This window comes from Pararge aegeria, chromosome 14 (genome assembly GCF_905163445.1).
Source record: "Pararge aegeria chromosome 14, ilParAegt1.1, whole genome shotgun sequence".
NCBI lineage: Eukaryota > Metazoa > Arthropoda > Insecta > Lepidoptera > Nymphalidae > Pararge > Pararge aegeria.
In genome coordinates, this window is record NC_053193.1 from 14,585,440 (window position 1) to 14,604,557 (window position 19,118).

Here is a 19,118-nt window from a genome sequence, read left to right on the forward strand (position 1 = left end):
CAAAAATCCTGCATCGCGCCAGCGAAGTGTTCACAAAGAATGCCTATATATATACAACTTCCAGAGATGAATGTTCATCCCCCCCCGATGTCGTCGAGCCCTGGGGCTCTTCTTAAGGCGAGCTTTCGCGCTCGCCCCACTCCCCCGGTGACGCCGTAGCAACCCCTCGGGTGGTTAGCGGCAAGTGTCCATCCGAAAAATGAAAAAATGATGATGATGAATGTTCGGACCTCGGTCCCCGAGCACGATCACCCGCTCGTAGGAAGATCTTTTTATTGTTACGGTCAAGGGTATCACCATAGCTCCCGTACAATTATTATTGAAAATTAAGTAAATTAATAGTTGCTAAACGATTATTTTAACAAGCAAAATAGTTACCCTGGCCGGTTTCGGCCACGGTGGACAATCTTCACAGAGGGTTACCTACTACGCAGCAGATATTTTAGTGCCCAAGTGAGTGCGCAAACTAAGGTGCACTCTCTATTCCTTAACTCTGAAAGTCCGATGGGACGGGGGGGGTGAATCATTGCGGGGGGCATGAACGATGGCCCACCTTTTGGTAGGTGGAACCTCGACGACCAGAGCAACACGTCGCATGGCTTTTTTTATTTAGTTATGTCTGGACCAAGCAGATTGCTCACCTGATGGTAAGTGGAAAACCATTACCTATTGACAGCAACACTTTGCAGGGCATGCAATAAACAACTAAGTTTGTTGTAGGCTCTTCTTAGACCAGGGCGCGTTTGGAACCCTCGAAGCTTTAGTTCTAAGTTGGCGAACGAAATTATCACCGTCCCCTTACAATTATGTAAACATATAAGTATGAACGCTTCATAAGTGCCTGTGATAGGCCTATATGAATAAAGAAATTTTGTTTTTTTTTTTAATTTTAAACACATCCTGCAAAGTGTCGCCCTGTGTCCATCAACCTGAGTCGTAGATGTACAGTTTCGTGTGCCTGTAATTACACCGGCAACCGCGCCCTTCAGACCAGACCACAGCATTGTGACAATGCTGCTTACGGTATGCGAAGTACACGCCCTGCAAAGTGCCACCCTGTGTCCATCAATCTGAGGCGTAAGTTAAAAACCGTTATACCCCTTCAAATTCGTATCGCTACCCGAAAACGAATAAAATTTTTGGAGTAACTGGCAATTAAGAAAACGTTCCATTTTTAAAACTAAAAAAACAGACAGTAAAAATTTAAAAAAAAAACTCGCCTTTGTACAAAACTTTCTTGACAGCAGCGTCTTGGACTAGACACCTTCGTAAAATAGAGACGACTTCTAAGCATATAGTTTCATTCCTCGTTCGTGACGTCACTCTAGTTAAAAAAAAGAGGAAATAATAAATTTTTATGCTTTGTCTAATTTAGGATGATAATTTGACATCACATCCCACAGGTAGGTACAGACTAGGTAGTTTTATTTATCTTTAATGAATTTATTCGATTATTATTTCATAGAATTTGGAACGTTGTATGGTCATTCTACAATACAAAACGAACAACTCGTTTTCTTTTTTAGTGAAATAATTTCATCACCTTTGAATATGTAGGATAATTTCCCAAGACATATCTTAGAACTGTCAACTTTATTTCAAATAAATTCTGCACGTACTAATAGGACCACTTTTGCAATGTTAGTGTTAATTTATTATTGAATTTAATTTGTATTAGATACAGGAAGGATAGAACGAAAATTAAGCTTAATTTACCATGCTCCGGTGTCGGAGCGAAACGTGCACCAAACATATCGACAGACCGAAGACCGTTTTGGTGTGGAATATAAAAGTTGAAGAAATTAGAAAAAACACCGTACAGATTCTCCTGCTTTTCGCGGAGTATAGCAAATTAAGTTTAATTTTCATTGTATTCCAATTGGTGTTGTTTCTGACTAATTTGTTTGCAATAAAGCTTATATTCGATGGCCGATTGGCAGTGGGTAGCGACCCTGCTTTCTGAGTCCAAGGCCTTCGTCGTGGGATCGATTGCCACAACTGGAAAATGTTTGTGTGATGACCATGAATGTATTTCAATGTCTATATGTACACTTTTATGTATATTAATCGTAAAAATATTCATCAGTAATCTTAGTACCCATAACACAAGATACGCTTACTTTGGGGCTAGATGGCGATGCGAGTATTTACGCAGTATCTCTATATACATATACATACATGCCCGACAGATACGAGACAGACGGGTATATATATATATATATATATATATTACCCAGCGCCATCTGTCGGGCTAATTTGTGAATCTAAACGACCATCCCAAACGCATACCAAAATATTCATTCAAATCGGTCCAGCCGTAGTGTAGAAATATGTATATAAAGATACTGCGGCAATACTCGCATCGCCATCTATGTATATAAATATATATATACATGTATATATACATGTATATATATATTTTATGTATCTACATATCTATAACTTACGCAGTTCCTTGGTTAGTAGCGTGGAAGTCTACAGTCAGTTGCGTTAGATAAGAATTCGCACTGTACTGATCGCTGTTCTGACTCCGGGAAAGTGGGCCTTTTGATAGCTTTATCTCTTTCAATACGGTCAGGAAACCGGATAGCGCTAGACACCGGTAGAGAGATTCCCTGTAAAAATAATATCACTCATGAATATTACTCATTTAATTATTATAAAAGCGCTGATATCCAATGGGTAGAACTTCAAAGTCACTTTCGGAGGGCCGAGTTGGAATCCCAGCCCTTTAACGTTTTTATGTTATAAGTAAAAACGCTTAAATTGGATGCCTGACGATTTGGGCGATGCGTAGAGAACAAAAAGGCTTTCACCAACTCTTTATGATGACTACTGACGTTGGGCGCCATCTATCGTTACGACGCCGATACGGCGGTGCGTAATATTTAGGGAACTCGATAACTGACACTTGACAAATGAAAAAAACATAAATTCGGGTTATTTTTAGTAATCATAAATCTATAGGAAGGATTAAAACTATGATAATACAAACACAAAATACCACACATTGTGTCAAGAATCATAGTCAAGTTAGGTTATATGAGTTGCTAAGTGAAAACAGATTGGTAAAAGGTAAAAAATGTATACCTATCTACCTGACATCACTTGTTTCAAAAGTGTCTCTGTTTTATGGACCTTGGACTACTATTCAAGCGAAACAGCAATTTTACATACTAGACGGCGCTACAGTCGTTATAAGACTGATAAGAAGGGTTCAAATTAATTATAGCCACGGTGGTATAAGTACCGTAGCTAAGTAGTAAAGCGATCAGGCCGCGATATTCAGACTCGCAGGTTCAAATCCTGTCCGTTCCAAAATTTTTATATGCATTAAAAATAATAAATTTGATATATCCTCAAATTGTAGGTAAAAACACTATAGTAAAAATTGTAGAATTAATTAGTTTATTCCAAACTTGGTTGCGTGACAAATGTCCATTATATAACTTGACGGCCGATTGGCGCAGTTTGCAGCGACCCTGCTTTCTCAGTCCAAGGCCGTGGGTTCGATTCCCACAACTGGAAAATGTTTGTGTGATGAGCATGAATGTTTTCAGTGTCTGGGTGTTTACATGTATTATAAGTATTTATGTATTATATTCATAACAATATTCAACAGCTATCTTTGTACCCATAACACAAGCTACGCTTACTTTGGGGCTAGGTGGCGATGTGTGTATTGTCGTAGTATATTTATTTATTTATTTTATTTAACTTGATCAGTACACACCTGGAATACAATCCCTTCCTACACACCATAACAAGGGAGTCCCGCACTCTGGTGCTAAAGGATATTAGAGGTCGCACGGCCGCGTACGTTTGCGCTGCGTGTATATAGTCGCCGACGGGTTGACAGTTCTCCAGTATCGTAGTCAATTGGGGGCATCGCTCGACAGAAACTGGAGTAAGCTTGCACAGTACGAAGAGGCAATCTGGAAGTAAAACAACCGCTAATAAAACAGGGTAGCAAGTAAAGAACGCTCTATTAACAGTTTCTGGGACATTTTCAGATGGCATCGTATGATCGTGTGTCGTCGCTAAAGGAAAGCTAGACAAAAAAAAAATACTTTTGTTTTTGTTTTGTACTTATATGTATCTTTACGTAGAATACAAAGTCGCTCCCGCGGTTTGTACGCTTAGATCTTTTAAACTTTGCAATGGATTTTATTTAAGTTCTCCAGCATCGTAATCAATTAGGGGCATCGCTCGACAGAAACTGGAGTAAGCTTGCACAGTACGAAGAGCCAATCTAGAAGTAAAATAAACGCTAAAAAACAGGTAAGCCAGTAAAGAACGCTCTAATAACAGGCTAGAGGAAAGCGAGACAACACATCAATTCGTAGGTTCACTTGTTTTTTGTTTTGTATTTATGTATGTACATAGAATACAACAAAGTCGCTCCCGCTGTTTGTACGCTGATATCTTCTAAACTTTGCAATCCGGCCTTCTGAATCCAAAGCCGTGGGTTTGATTCCCAATGGAAAATGTTTCTGTGATGAACATGAATATTTTTCAGTGTCTGGGTGTTTATTTGTATTTTTTAAGTATTTATGTATATTGTACACTATTCATAAAATTATTCATCAGTCATCTTTAATTCCCATAACACACGCTACGATTACTTTGGCGCTAGTTGGCGATGTGTGTATTGTCGCAGTATATTTATTTGTTTACTTAACTTTATTTTGCCTTACCTGAATATTGTTGCTCGGTTGCCCCTAACAGTCTGTCAGCGAGTTGGCTCAAGATGTGACTGGCAGTCTCCGGTTGGGACTTGCTCAGTCGCACTAAAATTAACTTCCCATTTGACCAACACGCCGGAGCCGTCGGCTTTATACGGGATACTGACAGGAGCGAAAACGCCAGATTTATAAGTCCGAGCACTGTGAATTGGCGGTGGTTGGTACTGAAAAAGATGGGACACAAAATTTAGTAAACCAACTTCTGTCTTAAACGAATATGGCGCTCGTGCAAACGCAAGTTGATCGTCCATGTTTGAACATTTTAATTACGTACTTAAAATATGTATGTTATCAGAATGAATGAAATACACTTTATTGAACACCAAGTTAACACAAGCATTAAAAAAAATACACAATTAAAATAAAGGAGAAAAAGTACCTTATCACCTACTGGCCTTATCACTTAAAAGCGATCTCTACAAGGCAACCTATCAAATCAAATTGAGTACATGAAGTTAAGAAGAAGGGTTAGGGTTAGAGTTTTTTATAGAAAGGAATATACGTTGATCACGGCTAATAAAACAAAAAAATTAAAAAGACTTCCAAAACATTGTCAGTGGCGTTCCTAGGGTTATGAAGATGGGCAATTTTAGGTCCATTTTCTTGGCGAGCCCATCTAAGCACACAGAAGGCATACTACTACTAGACAGAAGTTTAAACATGTCAGCAATGGCATACCTACTGCGGCTTTGAAAAAAGCCATTTGCTTGAGCGAATGTGCTGCTTAAACACCCTAAGAAATAAATTAAAAAAAAACAAATACAAGTAAGAATTAAAAGAATTTGTACCTACCTTGTTAAATAATTTAGATTGTCTCTGGTAAAAACATTAACATTTCTGTAGGTGAATGCAGTAGAAAATAATATATCTATTATTTTTATATAAAATATACATGTATATATATATATATATATATATATAATAATATATTAATTTTGGGATTTGGAGCGTGAGAACCGTAGCTTAGTGGTAAAGCGCTCAGGCCGCGATTGCCGAAGAGTCGCAGGTACAAATCGAGATAAATAGGACGAAATGTACGTAATTATTGACATTGTAGGGTCGGACTGAATAAGTAGAATATTTTAGCTTACCTCTCGTTAGTGAGAACTTTGAGTAATACTGGTACATCAACGTCCGGGGAATCTGAACTCCGAACCCACGCTGACTCCTTCCTACGTAGGCCGTCTCGTACATGAAATTCTATTGCTGACTTTATAGCCTAAAACGTACATATTAACTTTGTATAATAAGTGTATAAACATGAGAATCGTACTACGCGTATGATTGTATAAAATGTGTACGCTCACCAAGCTAGGTGTAAGATCTGAAGATCTTCGGACACGGAGGCTAACATTTCGGAGTTTTTGACGACCTTCCCGGCGCAGCGGTGAGAGGGAACTCAAAAAGGAGGTCGCAGGTTCGATTCCCAGCAGGGGCAAATTGGAAATTTATAATTTCTGAATTATCTCTTATCTGGTCTTGTGGGAGGCTACCGACAAAGACGCAAAGCGATTTAGTGTTCCGGGGCGATGTCACGTAGCAACCAATTACGGGGTATGACTATCATATTCCCGAACAGGTTAACTCGCTACCACCTTAGACTGCATCATCGCTTACCATCAGGTGAGATTCAAGTCTAGCCCTTGACTGCAATCAACTTGTAGTGCAATAAAAAACTATACTCTCTAACAGATTAGCCCGCTACCATCTCAGACTGCATCATCACTTATCACAAGGTGAGATTGCAGTCAAGGGCTCACTTCAACTATTAATGGTACAATAACTTACAGAAGTCTGTGGATATTTATTGTAACTCTTTATTTGTACACCACTACACAGTAAGGAAAATAAAGGATGAATACAGAGAAACACAAAGACTGGAGTAGAATACAAATGGCAGCCTTATTGCTTTGAAGCGATCTCTGCCAGGCAACCTTAGGATTAGGACAATATGAGCGAGAACAAATAGGTGGTGTGCAATTATTTTAAAAGTACATTCAAACAACTACATTCGAGTACACACACAAAAAATACACAATATATAGATAACTAAACATGATAATATACATGACATTAAAAGATAGAAATATTTGAAACTAAAAATTCCAAAACTTCCAAAATTCCGACTCCTGAAATAAATGTTATATATACCAAGTAGGATATATTTTTTTTGTAATTATTTGTAAAATCAATCTTGAATTCTATGTGCTAAAACGTGTTTGTTTGTTCTTCCTTCACGCTCAACTAAGAGTAATGAATCAACTTGACTTCTGCAGAGCACAGGCGGGAGATAAAATTATATCCCCCGATTATATCCCCTGTCGAGGGGGACCGTTCATTACTAAAAATACATTATTTGGATATTATTTCCACTTGTCCTCCTGTACTCGAGAGTTGATAAAGCTGTGGGTAAAGATACATTTTTATCCTTTTCCCGGTGAGATAATTGTCTCCTGCCATGCTAGCCACGCTGGCAATGAGTTAGTTGAAAGGAAGGAGAGTAGCATAGGCTACTATTTAGACCAGAAAACCTAAACGGTTCCCACGAGATTTGTAAAACAAAGTGTGTGCGTGTAACCTTTACTTTTATTATTATTTATTGATGAAAGAGTAAAATGTTCCTGGGACTCCGCCATTTCATTTAATATTTACTATTTCATTTTATATTCTATTTAAAATTTATTAATATCACTTTCACATTTTATAATTTTTTTTAATGTTTAAATAGACTAATTGAGAGTAGAAAATTGAGGGTTAGATCAGCACATGTCAATATAACCTTGTCATTGAATATTATGGAATGTCACAATCGTCAGAAAATTTATTAATAATTTATTTATTACAAAAGTAATAAGTAAATTTAGAGTTTTTCAAAAAACTTTGCAATTTGAAACCTTTTATCAAAAACTGTTGAATTTTTATTCACTTTCCTATTTACAATTTATCCGTAGCTGTACCACGTAGTTGGCGTATAAGACAAGAAGTATAATTGACATATACTTACGACCAATCCAAATTATTATTTTTAAATAGCAGAAACTACACAGGCGTCTGACGTAAACGTAACTTCCGTCAGAAAAAAATTGGAGTGAATCCCTAGTCGCGCCTTAAGAAGTTGTACTTCAAAAAACCATAATAAACTACCACAGTTCCAAAATATTTTAACATTTGGGTTTAAAATAATGGTTACGGGAATAAAAGAATCCTCACTTACGTCCAAGCATTCAGTTCTGAATGTAGCCCCCTTATCCGAAACAGCGAGCGCCAAGTCGATCAGGAACGGAGATCGAAGCAACTGTATCTTAGGCCATTTCTTTATATGTTTGCGAATTATCTCCGCATCCAGGGCCCCTTGCGTGAAGTGATACAGGCATGTCGAGAGACATTGACTCAACTCCTTAGTACTGTGTTGAACTAAGGAAGAAGCAACATTTGAATGTGTGTTGGAGAGAAACGGCCGTTACTTTTGGCGACTTTTTTGACAGCCGTAAGGCGCTGTGGAACCCTGCTTTCTGAGCCCAAGGCCGTGGGTTCGATTCCCACAACTGGAAAAAGTTTGTGATTTTTTCTTTTTTCTCTTTATACTAAGCTCTTTAAGCTAAGTCACATAATGTGACTATGTCGCTCTGTTAGTTACGTACAGATATTTATTCTCTTAATCTAAAATATGTTCTAACTAATTTATATATGTTTTTATAAAAAAAAGGATTTTTAAATTCAAATTTAACGGAGCTATGAAGTAAAATTGATAAAAAATTTCATTCCCATTTCCATTTCCCGGAAGAAACTTACTGTTTATCGGGATAAAAAGTATCCTATACCCGGATTCCGGTTGACCCGGAATATCAGGTACAACTATACCAAATTTAATTTAAATCCGTTCAGTAGTTTTCACGTGATGCCCGAACAGACAGATAGGCCGACAGACAGACGGACAAAAATTCAATAAAAATCTGTTTTGGACTCAGTATCTATTAAATATTCTAGTTACAGATTTATTATAAGTATGTATAGATAGTCTTTGTAAGACAAAATAATATTCTCTTTATAAACAGAAAGCTGATATTAAGAATCAACTTATCAGAAACGGACATAAATTAGTGATATCTGCATATCGTCTGCGCAAAGGCGCAGAACTTCTCTGTGGGGTTGAGTATACGCTTTTACATCACGATTCTTAAGGTAATTCTAGACCTACCGATGCATAATTTTAAAAATGTGTAAAAACACATCAATATCATCATCAATACAGCGAGGTTACATTTGATGAATTTCTTATTGAAATCATATTAAAAACAATTTGCTTTAATCGAAGGATGTCCAAAATTAAATGACCGCATGAATGACATAACAACATTCTGAAACTGTTAACACTGAAAAAAGTTCCAATTTGACAGCGCAATCCCCATCTGAAATTTAAATTTGTCAATTTGCCCCCATTAACAAAATGATCCGCCATTTATTGAATAGTTACAAAAAATGTGTTAAATTAAGAACCGCTCAACCGATTTTGTGCAAACTTCACATAAACCATCTATTTAATAGTCCTAACAAAGCCTAAACATTTGGTTTGGATAGGTGAGCCCGTTCTTGAGTTATAAAATTACAACGGAAAGTGGCATTGATTTTTATATATATAGATTATAAATATAGATGTATACTATTTATTAAAATATTCATCTGTCATCTTAGTATCCTACACACAGGCTACGCTTACTGTGGGGCTCGATGGCGATGTGTGTATTTTCGTAAAAAAAAAACCTAATGGCGATAGAAAAAAACTACAGACAGTAGGTAAAACTTTATGCGTTACCAAACTTAATAGTTAGCAGAAAAGATGAATTTAGGAATTTTTTGACGTCCCCATCAGTAAGCGTCTTATAAGCTAAGTCAAAAATTTGAACTTTCTGAAAATTTAGGAATGTAACTTCTGTTTATTTAGGTATGTTCTTGTAGGAGACTTGTGCCCTGTACTGGTGGTAACTGGTACCACCATACCGACAAAGACGTGACGCCAAGCGATCTAACGTTCTGTACGATGTCGCGTATAAACCGATTCGGGTATGATATCGATAGAGGTTTGGGTTTAAAACAACTGCCATACCCCTAACCGGTTAGCCGCTACCATCTTAGACTCCAAAATCAATTACCACGAGGTGATAATACTCTGAGTATAACTTGTAGCGGAAGAAAAAAATGTGTTCTTTTAAAACTTCCACTAAAAATCAATATTTTTATTTAATAAATACACGTACCTATATCATCCATGTCAATAGTAGTCGATTCAGAGTCTTGCTGTTGCGGCCCCAAAGAATTGTATAGCTTCAAATTGAAGTAATTGCTGAGGTGGGAAAGTACTATTTCCATGTTATACAACTTGCATAATCTGCGTACAAAGTAATAATTATGTACATAGGGTTAAATTTAAATTACCCATAAGCTCTCTGCCTTGCAATTCCTATCATTAAAACTAACAACTTTTGATCAACGACTTTTTAAAAATCAGTATTAATTTAAACATGTTATTTCTGTAAATTCAAATTCAAAAATGTTTTATTCATGTAGACCTTATCACAGGCACTTATGAAGCGTTCACACATTTAACATGTTACACTAATGTTAGCGATGGTGATAACTGTATTCTTTAACTTAAAACTAAAGCTAGGAGGGTTTCAAACGCGCCCTGGTCTAAGAAGAGCCCACAACAAGCTTAGACAGGTTTTTTTTTGTTATCACCATCTCACAGTCGAGTTAATGTTGAGCTATGTAGTTAGAGCAATTCATACCCAAGCTTTTTTATCATACATGTAATCCTTAATATTATAATAGGATTGTTCTATATGCTTACGTTTTATATAAACTTTGAACTTATTGAGAGACATCAAGGATTTCATCTGGTAATTTTTTATAAAATGATATACAATTGAGGCCACCAGAACCAGAGCGGCCCAAACCACAATTTGTGATATATTAGTTGACCACGGCAATGCTCCTTTTCAAACCCTTAAGTTCATAGCCAGAGTGGCTCAAAGGTAATTTCAGTAAACAATCATAGATGGCGTTAAAAAAATTGTTCTGGCATTTTGATTCTTAAATGAATATTAATAGAGCATAGTGGCCCAGATCACTTGAGTCACTATAGTATCTGCCGCCATTACGGCTCATGTGACATGGGCCACTCTGGTCTTTGGTACTTACGTGTAAACATTTTTGGTGTTGTGGGTACAAAACTGGTGTTTTTACGCAATAAGTGTGTATAGATTAGTTATTAATCTACGTGAACGTGCGGAAAGGTGTTGGCGGTACAGCAATAAGCTTAAGAGGTAAGAATACCTGTTATTAGTCAGATATTTTCTTGTTTTTTCGATGTCAATAAATTGTAACCTACAAATTAACTTAATTTTTACTATTTTTGTTTCGAACAGATCTAGCAGGAGCTACAATGATTGAAACTGAGAATGAAGCTGCTGAAAACATTGAGGATGACATACTAGGTAATTCTTAGTTTTAAATGTTGAGTTTTCGTTAGGTTATTATTTAATTTGTTACTGTATTTTCATTGACTATTTTTGTTTGGGCCAGACCCAGCAGAAGCTACAATGAGTGCAACTGAGAATGAAGCTACTGACAACATTGAAGGTGACTTACGTGGTAAGCTTACGTTTTTAGAGTTCCGTAATAAAACAATGTGGGATTTTTTTTTCGCGTATTAGACTATTGAAGGAGGCGTTCTTGGATAGATCTTTTGAAAAAAATTGAGGGTGCTTATGAGAAGTTTTAATGTTAAGTTTTCGTCATGTATGTAGGTTGTTACTTACTTTTCTGATTTTTATATATTTTAGCTATTAATTTACGCTATAATAATTAGTTAATAATTTTATTTTTGCAGATATATTTGGATTGAGTCCGGTGGAGCCCTATGAGGATTCGGGTTCTGAGTATGTCCCAGAACAACGTAGCAGGAGCTCATCGAGGAGTTTACAAGACATTCTTGGGGACTCGTCTACTGAAAACAATGAAGAGGGTCAGCCATCTTTTTCAACAAACAAAGATACAAGGAAGCGTATGCGCAAAGAAAGTTTATGGAAAAAGAATGTGAGAAAAAATAAACGAGCTAGAGGTGAGGCATACGTAAATACAAAAGGCGTTCTCATTCCTGCTAAACAAATAGATACAGGTCTTCAATGCACCTGTAATCAAAAATGCCATGACAAAATTGTACATGACAGACAAAAACAACTTTTTTCAAAGTTTTATGCCCTAGCAAATTTTGATTTGCAAAGTGCATACCTATATTCACTCATACATGTCGTGATAAAAGCAAGGTCTTATGTGAGAGTTAGAGATACCACATCGGATCGGGTAGCTGGAAACGTCACATCGAAGCCCAAGGAATTTTCTCGATTGTATCACTTACCAGAGGCGAATGGAAAACATATTCGTGTGTGTAAGTCATTTTTTAAGCAAGTTTTTAAAGTATCGGACGGACGCCTTACAAGGGTTCTGAAAAATAAGCCTCTTGGCGATCCCGCTCCCATTGATAAAAGAGGCCGGCACATTCCGTCGAATAAAACTCCAGAAACAAAAGTAAACGAAGTAAAGGATTTCATCAATACTTTTCCGAAATATGATTCTCACTACACAAGACACAAAAGTGAATCGAGACAGTACTTGCCTCCTCACTTAAATTTGTCAATAATGTACTCTGAATACAAAAGTAAGGTTGCAGGACCAGTTTCAAAATACATATTCGAAAAAATATTTAATGAAAATTTCAACCTCACATTTCATGCTCCAGTAACTGACTCATGTAAGCGATGTGACAATTTCAAAGTAAAAATTGACGCTTGCGATAACAACGAGCTTTCTAAAAAAAATGAGCTTACTATCGCCAAAGAACTTCATTTGCGAAAAGCAGAATCTGCGATGAAAAATTTAAAACTTGACATGCAAAATGCGAAGCAGGATAACGATACTACCGTTATAATCTTTGACTTAATGAAGACTCTCCCAACACCAGTAATTTCAACTGGTATTTGCTACTACAAGCGTCAGTTGTGGACCTACTGTTTAGGCATTCATAATGCTGGTACAGACGAAATGTTTATGTATGTCTGGGATGAATCGACAGCATCCAGGGGACCACAAGAAATAGGTTCATGCCTCCTAAAATTTATCAGAGAACATGTACACACAAAGAGGCTAATCATGTACTCTGACCAGTGTGGCGGGCAAAACCGCAACATAAAAGTTGCAGCGTTATGTATGCATATTGTTTCTAGTCCTCAATTTACAGTGGAAAATATAGACCACAAATTTACGGTCAGCGGACATTCTTTTTCATCTTGCGACCGGGCTTTTGGCTTGGTGGAAAAACAAAAGAAGTATTTCCCAGACATATACGTTCCCGAACATTGGAACAATGTGATATTAGCAGCAAGAAAAAAGAAACCTTTCAAAATTGTGGAAATGAAAGGAGATGACTTTATATCCACCAAAGCCTTGGAAACTAATATCACAAACAGGAAGATCGGCGTTGATCGAAGTAAAGTTGAATGGCTTAAAATACAGTGGCTTTTGTACAATAAAAGCCATCCATTCTCGATGTTCTTCAAATATTCCAACGAGCCAGAAGTTCTTTTCGCAGAGGTTAATTTCAGCAAGAGGTCATCCAAAGATACGTCAAACTTTGAACTCGAGATTTTATTTCCAGAGGGAAGAAAAATCAGCCATGAGAAAAAAAAAGACCTTCTATGCCTTTTGGAATATGTTCCACCTATCTATCACCCTTTCTATGAACAACTCAAAGTCTCCTCCAATGCGGGGAATGAACTAGATGGTGCAATTAGTGATTCTTCGACTGATTAACTGACTGGCTAATTTAATACTTTGTCATGTTATGCCTAAGATAGTCTTAAGTTGAAATAAAAACTATAATAAATTAATAATATATGAGTTTAAGATAAATCTAAAGTTTAATAAAAATTACACAGTAATAAAGGAGCTAGTTCTGAGTTTAATTTGTAGTATTTAAGTTGAAAAATGACAATTTGCATTTAAATTAATAAAAAAGGTGATAAGGTTCATACATATTGGCCTATTATTTATACACTGTTTATAAATATATTGTCAATGCTAAGTGCCATAGTGGCCTATCTGCAAAAAAAATTACAAATAACAAAAATACTGATTATTTTTACAGTTCATCTAAATTTTATCAATAACTAATATCATATTTTACAAATTTTGAATACAGTGTCTATGATTTTTTTTTTAATTACATCTACTTAAAATTTCACCTTAACTATTTTGGCACATATCCACATAATAGTAGCTTGTGTTTGGGTCACTCTGGTTCTGGTGGCCTCAATTACTCTTAAATAAATTACTCATTCTATGCAGCCTAGTAAACTGCACTACAAGTTTATTTTTACTTCTAATATTAATATAAATATAAATCAATGGTAGGTGCGGCTGCTTCCAGTGCCGAGCAGGCCAAGAGGCGTAAATACGAAAACCTGGATAGCAGCTTATTTTTGTGCCTTTTGGAGGAGAGACTTTGGGACCTTGGGGTCCGGAGGCAAGAGCCCTTTTCAAAGAATTATCGAAAAGGGTTATCGAGTCTACCGGTGATCCTAGAGCGGGCAGTTACCTTGGCCAACGAATTAGTATGGCCATCCAAAGGGGCAATGCTGCCAGCATCTTAGGAACTGTGCCTCGCTGCTGTGGTTTCGAGAACGTTTTAGATTTTATTTAGTTTTAAATAGTTTATTTTAGGTTGTATTTATATTTTAAAGAAACAATATTGGCCTAATATTGGGCTAAATGGCCTTGTGTGTATTGTCCTAGTTTATTTATTTGTTTACTTTGTGGATTAACTTGAATTTTGCACTTAATTTGTAGAACAAACTTTCAATAAGAAAATACATACTTCAGCAATTCGTGAACCAGTAGAGGTAGTGTTTCAGGTGGTAAATCCACAATGTTTGAACACAGCTTACAAGTTACTTTTTTGAGATCTGCACGGGATAATTGCATGGCCCTAAAAGAAAAAGTATTGTTATTGAATTAATAACAAAAAAAACCTACTTTGGAAATAAGTGTTATACCAAATAAAAGGTAAATAAACATCGGTATGGAGACTGTAGCTTAGTAAGTTGGAAATTCGCAGTTTCAAATCCTGTCGGTTACACCACAGAGAAAAATGACAAAAAGTGCAAAAACAATAGTGTGATAAGCTGAAAAATACAATTTGGATGTATCCTTTCCACGTTATAATGTAATATGTATAACAGAAGTACAATTATAATGTTTTATGCCCTCTTTGTACAGAACAGATTTGGGGCAAGCTCAACTAGATTTAAATATTTTAGGCCCATTTCAACAATTAATTTTTTTTTGTTAACTCATCACACATAATACCTTGTTTGAGAATCAATTAAAAGACATAGACTTACTTGAACATAGTAGTTAGTTGAACCAACTGTCTTTCGTTCCAGCGACATTGGCACAAAGTATAGACACATTGTATCTTAAACTCCTCCCCTGACATTTCCGTACCGCAGTGTTGTATATTGTCATGTGAGGATACAGTGTATAAACATTCTGGCAGAATGTCTTTCCAACTGAAATTAATAAGTTAATTATTTTACATTGGGATCACCATATCAACAAATATATTGTTTTTTTTTGTCTACAAGCTGATGGCACGTGATAATGTATGTCAGCTATTGATATATAACAGAGAAAGTGTGTGGATGTTCCGTATAGGCTCCGAAACGGCTGGACCGATTTCAATGAAACTTTCAACGAATCTCCGGATTGACCTGGCGAGTAATCCTGTAAAGTTTGGTGACGATAGGAGCACTCCTATTGTTGAACTATCAAACTGTCAAATACAGCTTTTATTTACTATGATGATATTCTATTGTTGGGTGTACATGGCTGTAGATAATGATCTTCACCCGCTCGAGAAGAGAATAGAAGAGAATGAATACGGAGAGAAATAAATAATTTAATATATTATGAGACTTAAATTAAAAATTTAAGGATGTAAGTAATAAATAAAATAAAGCAAAATCTAGCTAATCTAGCGGGCTGGGTACGCTAGTATTATATAAAACAATCTCCTATTTGGTTTCAACAGGGCATTGTACCGGAACGCAAAATCGCTTAGCAACATGTCCTTGTCCATATTTTCCAGACTATACCATAAAAAAACAGAAATTATAAATTCCCAAATTGCCACTGACAAGGATCAAGCTCGGGATCTCCTGCTAATAAGATCACAGTGCTCATCACTGCGCCGGGGAGGCGACAGTGCTAACCAAAGGTCTTCTGTAATGGCTCCATACGATCTTAATCTACTGTTTACAACTTTGGCTAATAATTACTTATTATATAAATAATTTTAGCCTCACATCATATTAACATCGCTGTCCTCCACAACAGATTGAACACTGTCTGTGCTCCACCGCACCAAGTCCTCCACAGGTAATCTAGGCAACTCCAAGCAAACTCTGCTTATCACTACTCCACAGTGTGTGATAGACAATGGTTCACATCTTATTTTTTGGAGTACAGTATCCACTATCTACAACAGAACATTAATATTAAAATGATATGACATCTTTAAATTCTGAATTCCCACTAATAAGACCACAGCGGCGGTTGTCAAACTTAGTGATGAAGAATGATTCTTATTTTGAAAATACCCACAATTTTGGGCAATGAATCAGAGAGGCATAATTGTAGCTAGTAGTGTGATAAGTAATAAGCAGAGATTTACCTTAGACCTTAGTGTGATATTGTCTGGTAATCCAGAGAAAATGTATTCCAGCAATTCACCACCATCCTTCAAGATAATTTGGGGTATATTTTTTAATATCTGTCAAAAGTGAATAATGAAAAATTATAATCAACCATTGTTAATTTGGTACATAAAGACCACATTACAGTTTTCAGCCTGTACAAGTAACAGACAATCTAATCCTTCCAAGCACTTTATCAGCAATAGAGTTATACAAATATCGAATGCCTTGCCTGAAGGTGTAGCGACTGCAGTATCACTCAATCAGTTTAAGAATAGACTGGGCAAACATAAAAAGACAAAAAGCTCAAACAATGATATAGACACATCAGCGAAAGCTGCTTAGTCTATTATATAATAATAATAATAAAGAACTAACTTGCAACTAGCATCAAAGAACATATTATTGTACAAATATTTTTATTTATATTTAATACAAATGACATTAAAAAGTAATAAAATGACTGTATTGCATACTTTATAACATGGGTAAGAAAAATTTAACTTTTTTATAAATATAGAATAATTTAAGATAATGTTGGCTTCAAGCACTAGCTATACTAGTAACATACTGAGATGCTAACAATTTCTTTGTATAATTAATAACTGTATGTACCAAAATAAACATTTTTATTGTAACATGTTTATTAACATTTTGAAACCTGCGACTCGCAGCAATCGCTGAGTGATTTACCAATTAAGCTACGATTCTCATACCATTGATATCAAAATTGATTTATAGCTTTTTATCGGTCTTGAAGTGACTGTGTTGAATTTCTACCTAATTATCTAAAACTTCAATTCGTTTGAGCAAATTTTGAAAGATACCTACATCATTAAACAATTAATTTAAAGTTATACCTTAAAGGTAAGGTCCTTTATTGTTTAAAATTGATTGCATGGCAAATATAAGGATGATTCTCTCACATACATTGAAGAAGAAGAAGAAACACTTTATTGCACGTATAACATACAGGAAAAGAAACAGTAAGGAGTATACAGTACACAATGTAGACATGCAAAGGCGGCCTTATTGCTGCAAGCAATCTCTTACAGGCAACTTTTGTAGATAGGACTTACAGAATTAATACTTATTACTTATTGAAATAATATAACATCAAAAAATATACAACAAACTGCAACCCTAATTACTAAAGCTCTAAGACCCTCTTATCCAACCTTCTTTTTAGATTCTTCATCTCTTTAAAGCCCCTTCCAATTGGTTTCATCACACAAGTCAACGACAAGTACAAGTAGTCCAAAATAGCTGTTTGTTTTTGTTTGAAAACTTTATTCAATACAAAGTCAAATTGAATGTTTTGTTCATGTAGACCCTTATCACAGGCACTTATGAAGTGATCATACATTTAACATGTTACCACTAATGTGAGTTGATGGTGGTAACTGCATTAATTTACTTAAAACTTAAGCTGGGAGGGTTCCAAACGAGCCCTGGTCTAAGAAGAGCCCAAAACAAACTTAGCCAAGTTTTTTTTTGTTATCACCAACTCACTATTTAGCTAAGTTAGAGCAATTCATACCCCAGCTTTGTTATCACACATGTAATTAGCACACATTTTTCTATAAGCTTACGATTTATATAAACTTTGAACTTATTGAGAGACATCTTAAGTATTTCATCTGGCAATTTGTTACAAAATTATTGCACAGGAACATATATTATAACAGGCCAATAGGCGCAGTGGGCAGCTATCCTGCTTTCCAAGTCCAAGGCTATGGGTTTAATTCCCACAACTGAAAAATGTTTGTATGTTGAACATGAATGTTTGTCAGTGGCTGGGTGTTTATCCGTATATTAATATGTATATTATGCATCAGTAATCTTAGTACCCATAACACACGCTACGCTTACTTTGAGACTAGATGGCGATGTGTGGCGTTGTATAGATAAATAAATATACTACGAAAATCGTAGTATATTTATTTATGTAGTGAAAAAGAAGGCACTGCTTTTAGAATTTTGTTAATTATTATAAAACTACCTGCTCAACATTTGCGTTACAATATTCACTTAATTCTTTCTGTTTTTCCTTGTTCAAACCAATTTTTTTTATTTTGGCAAATATTGCACTTGCTTGCTCCATTGTGTAAGTTATGTACAGTTGAGTGAGCTGTAACTTTTAAAATTTTGCACAGAACTGATCAATAGTCTACAGTCCAGAACTTCAGAAATTTAGTACCCAGAAACTAATCAGCTGCTCAGGCAAGAAAAAAATGATAAGAATTTTTAATTTTCTCACGTTTGTTTTTAAATAATGACAAGTAAATATGTCAAACGTTGCCGCGCCTTTTATTTTCACCACAGAGTAAAACATTAAACGGGTGTATTAAAACCACAGAAAAACTCATAAGCAGAACAGGTAAGAGGACAACCGTATCGTAATGGTACCTTCAATTGGTGCCAGTTGTAGCTATTTAATTAGAAATGGATTCGGTCGTCAGCATTCAGTTCAGTCATAATGTTGTTCTTTCCATTTTTTCGTCATTAATCTCTATAATTGTATTTCTTATATTTAGCTGCCAATGACCTCTACTAGAACTTT

The 19,118-nt window shown here is 35.8% G+C and overlaps 2 protein-coding genes across 3 annotated transcripts in view; one reads left to right on the forward strand and one right to left on the reverse strand.

Annotated features, from left to right (window-relative positions):
• The window catches only part of LOC120629132 (Fanconi anemia group I protein-like), a 34,618-nt gene extending 15,762 nt beyond the window's left edge, over nt 1–18,856 (reverse strand). The window contains exons 1-12 of the mRNA XM_039897923.1: nt 18,558–18,856; nt 16,534–16,632; nt 16,166–16,338; nt 15,203–15,370; nt 14,677–14,787; nt 10,001–10,131; nt 7,960–8,159; nt 5,837–5,964; nt 4,698–4,909; nt 3,734–3,935; nt 2,448–2,615; nt 1,221–1,324 (exon numbers count right to left, since the gene is read on the reverse strand). Coding sequence (XP_039753857.1) covers nt 1,221–1,324; nt 2,448–2,615; nt 3,734–3,935; nt 4,698–4,909; nt 5,837–5,964; nt 7,960–8,159; nt 10,001–10,131; nt 14,677–14,787; nt 15,203–15,370; nt 16,166–16,338; nt 16,534–16,632; nt 18,558–18,659 — 1,798 coding nt within the window. The 5' untranslated portion in view covers nt 18,660–18,856. The remainder of the gene's footprint in view (nt 1–1,220; nt 1,325–2,447; nt 2,616–3,733; nt 3,936–4,697; nt 4,910–5,836; nt 5,965–7,959; nt 8,160–10,000; nt 10,132–14,676; nt 14,788–15,202; nt 15,371–16,165; nt 16,339–16,533; nt 16,633–18,557) is intronic.
• Nucleotides 10,673–14,111, forward strand: LOC120629133. Of its 2 annotated transcripts, XM_039897924.1 has the most exons (3): nt 10,673–11,239; nt 11,328–11,396; nt 11,635–14,111. In XM_039897924.1, exons 1-3 carry the CDS (start codon nt 11,188–11,190, stop codon nt 13,611–13,613), a joined length of 2,100 nt encoding a protein of 699 aa, XP_039753858.1. In that variant the 5' UTR covers nt 10,673–11,187; the 3' UTR covers nt 13,614–14,111. The 2 variants fall into 2 exon arrangements, with proteins under 2 accessions (XP_039753858.1, XP_039753860.1); XM_039897926.1 differs by lacking the exon at nt 11,328–11,396.
• Nucleotides 18,857–19,118: the final 262 nt, after the last annotated feature.

What these genes read in the sequence shown, in the direction of transcription:
- LOC120629133 (XM_039897924.1), top strand. Translation starts at nt 11,188, where the DNA reads ATGATTGAAACTGAGAATGAAGCTGCTGAAAACATTGAGGATGACATA. An exon ending in CATTGAGGATGACATACTAG is followed by an intron (nt 11,240 to 11,327) that starts GTAATTCTTAGT and finishes TGTTTGGGCCAG; the next exon opens with ACCCAGCAGAAGCTACAATG. An exon ending in CATTGAAGGTGACTTACGTG is followed by an intron (nt 11,397 to 11,634) that starts GTAAGCTTACGT and finishes TTATTTTTGCAG; the next exon opens with ATATATTTGGATTGAGTCCG.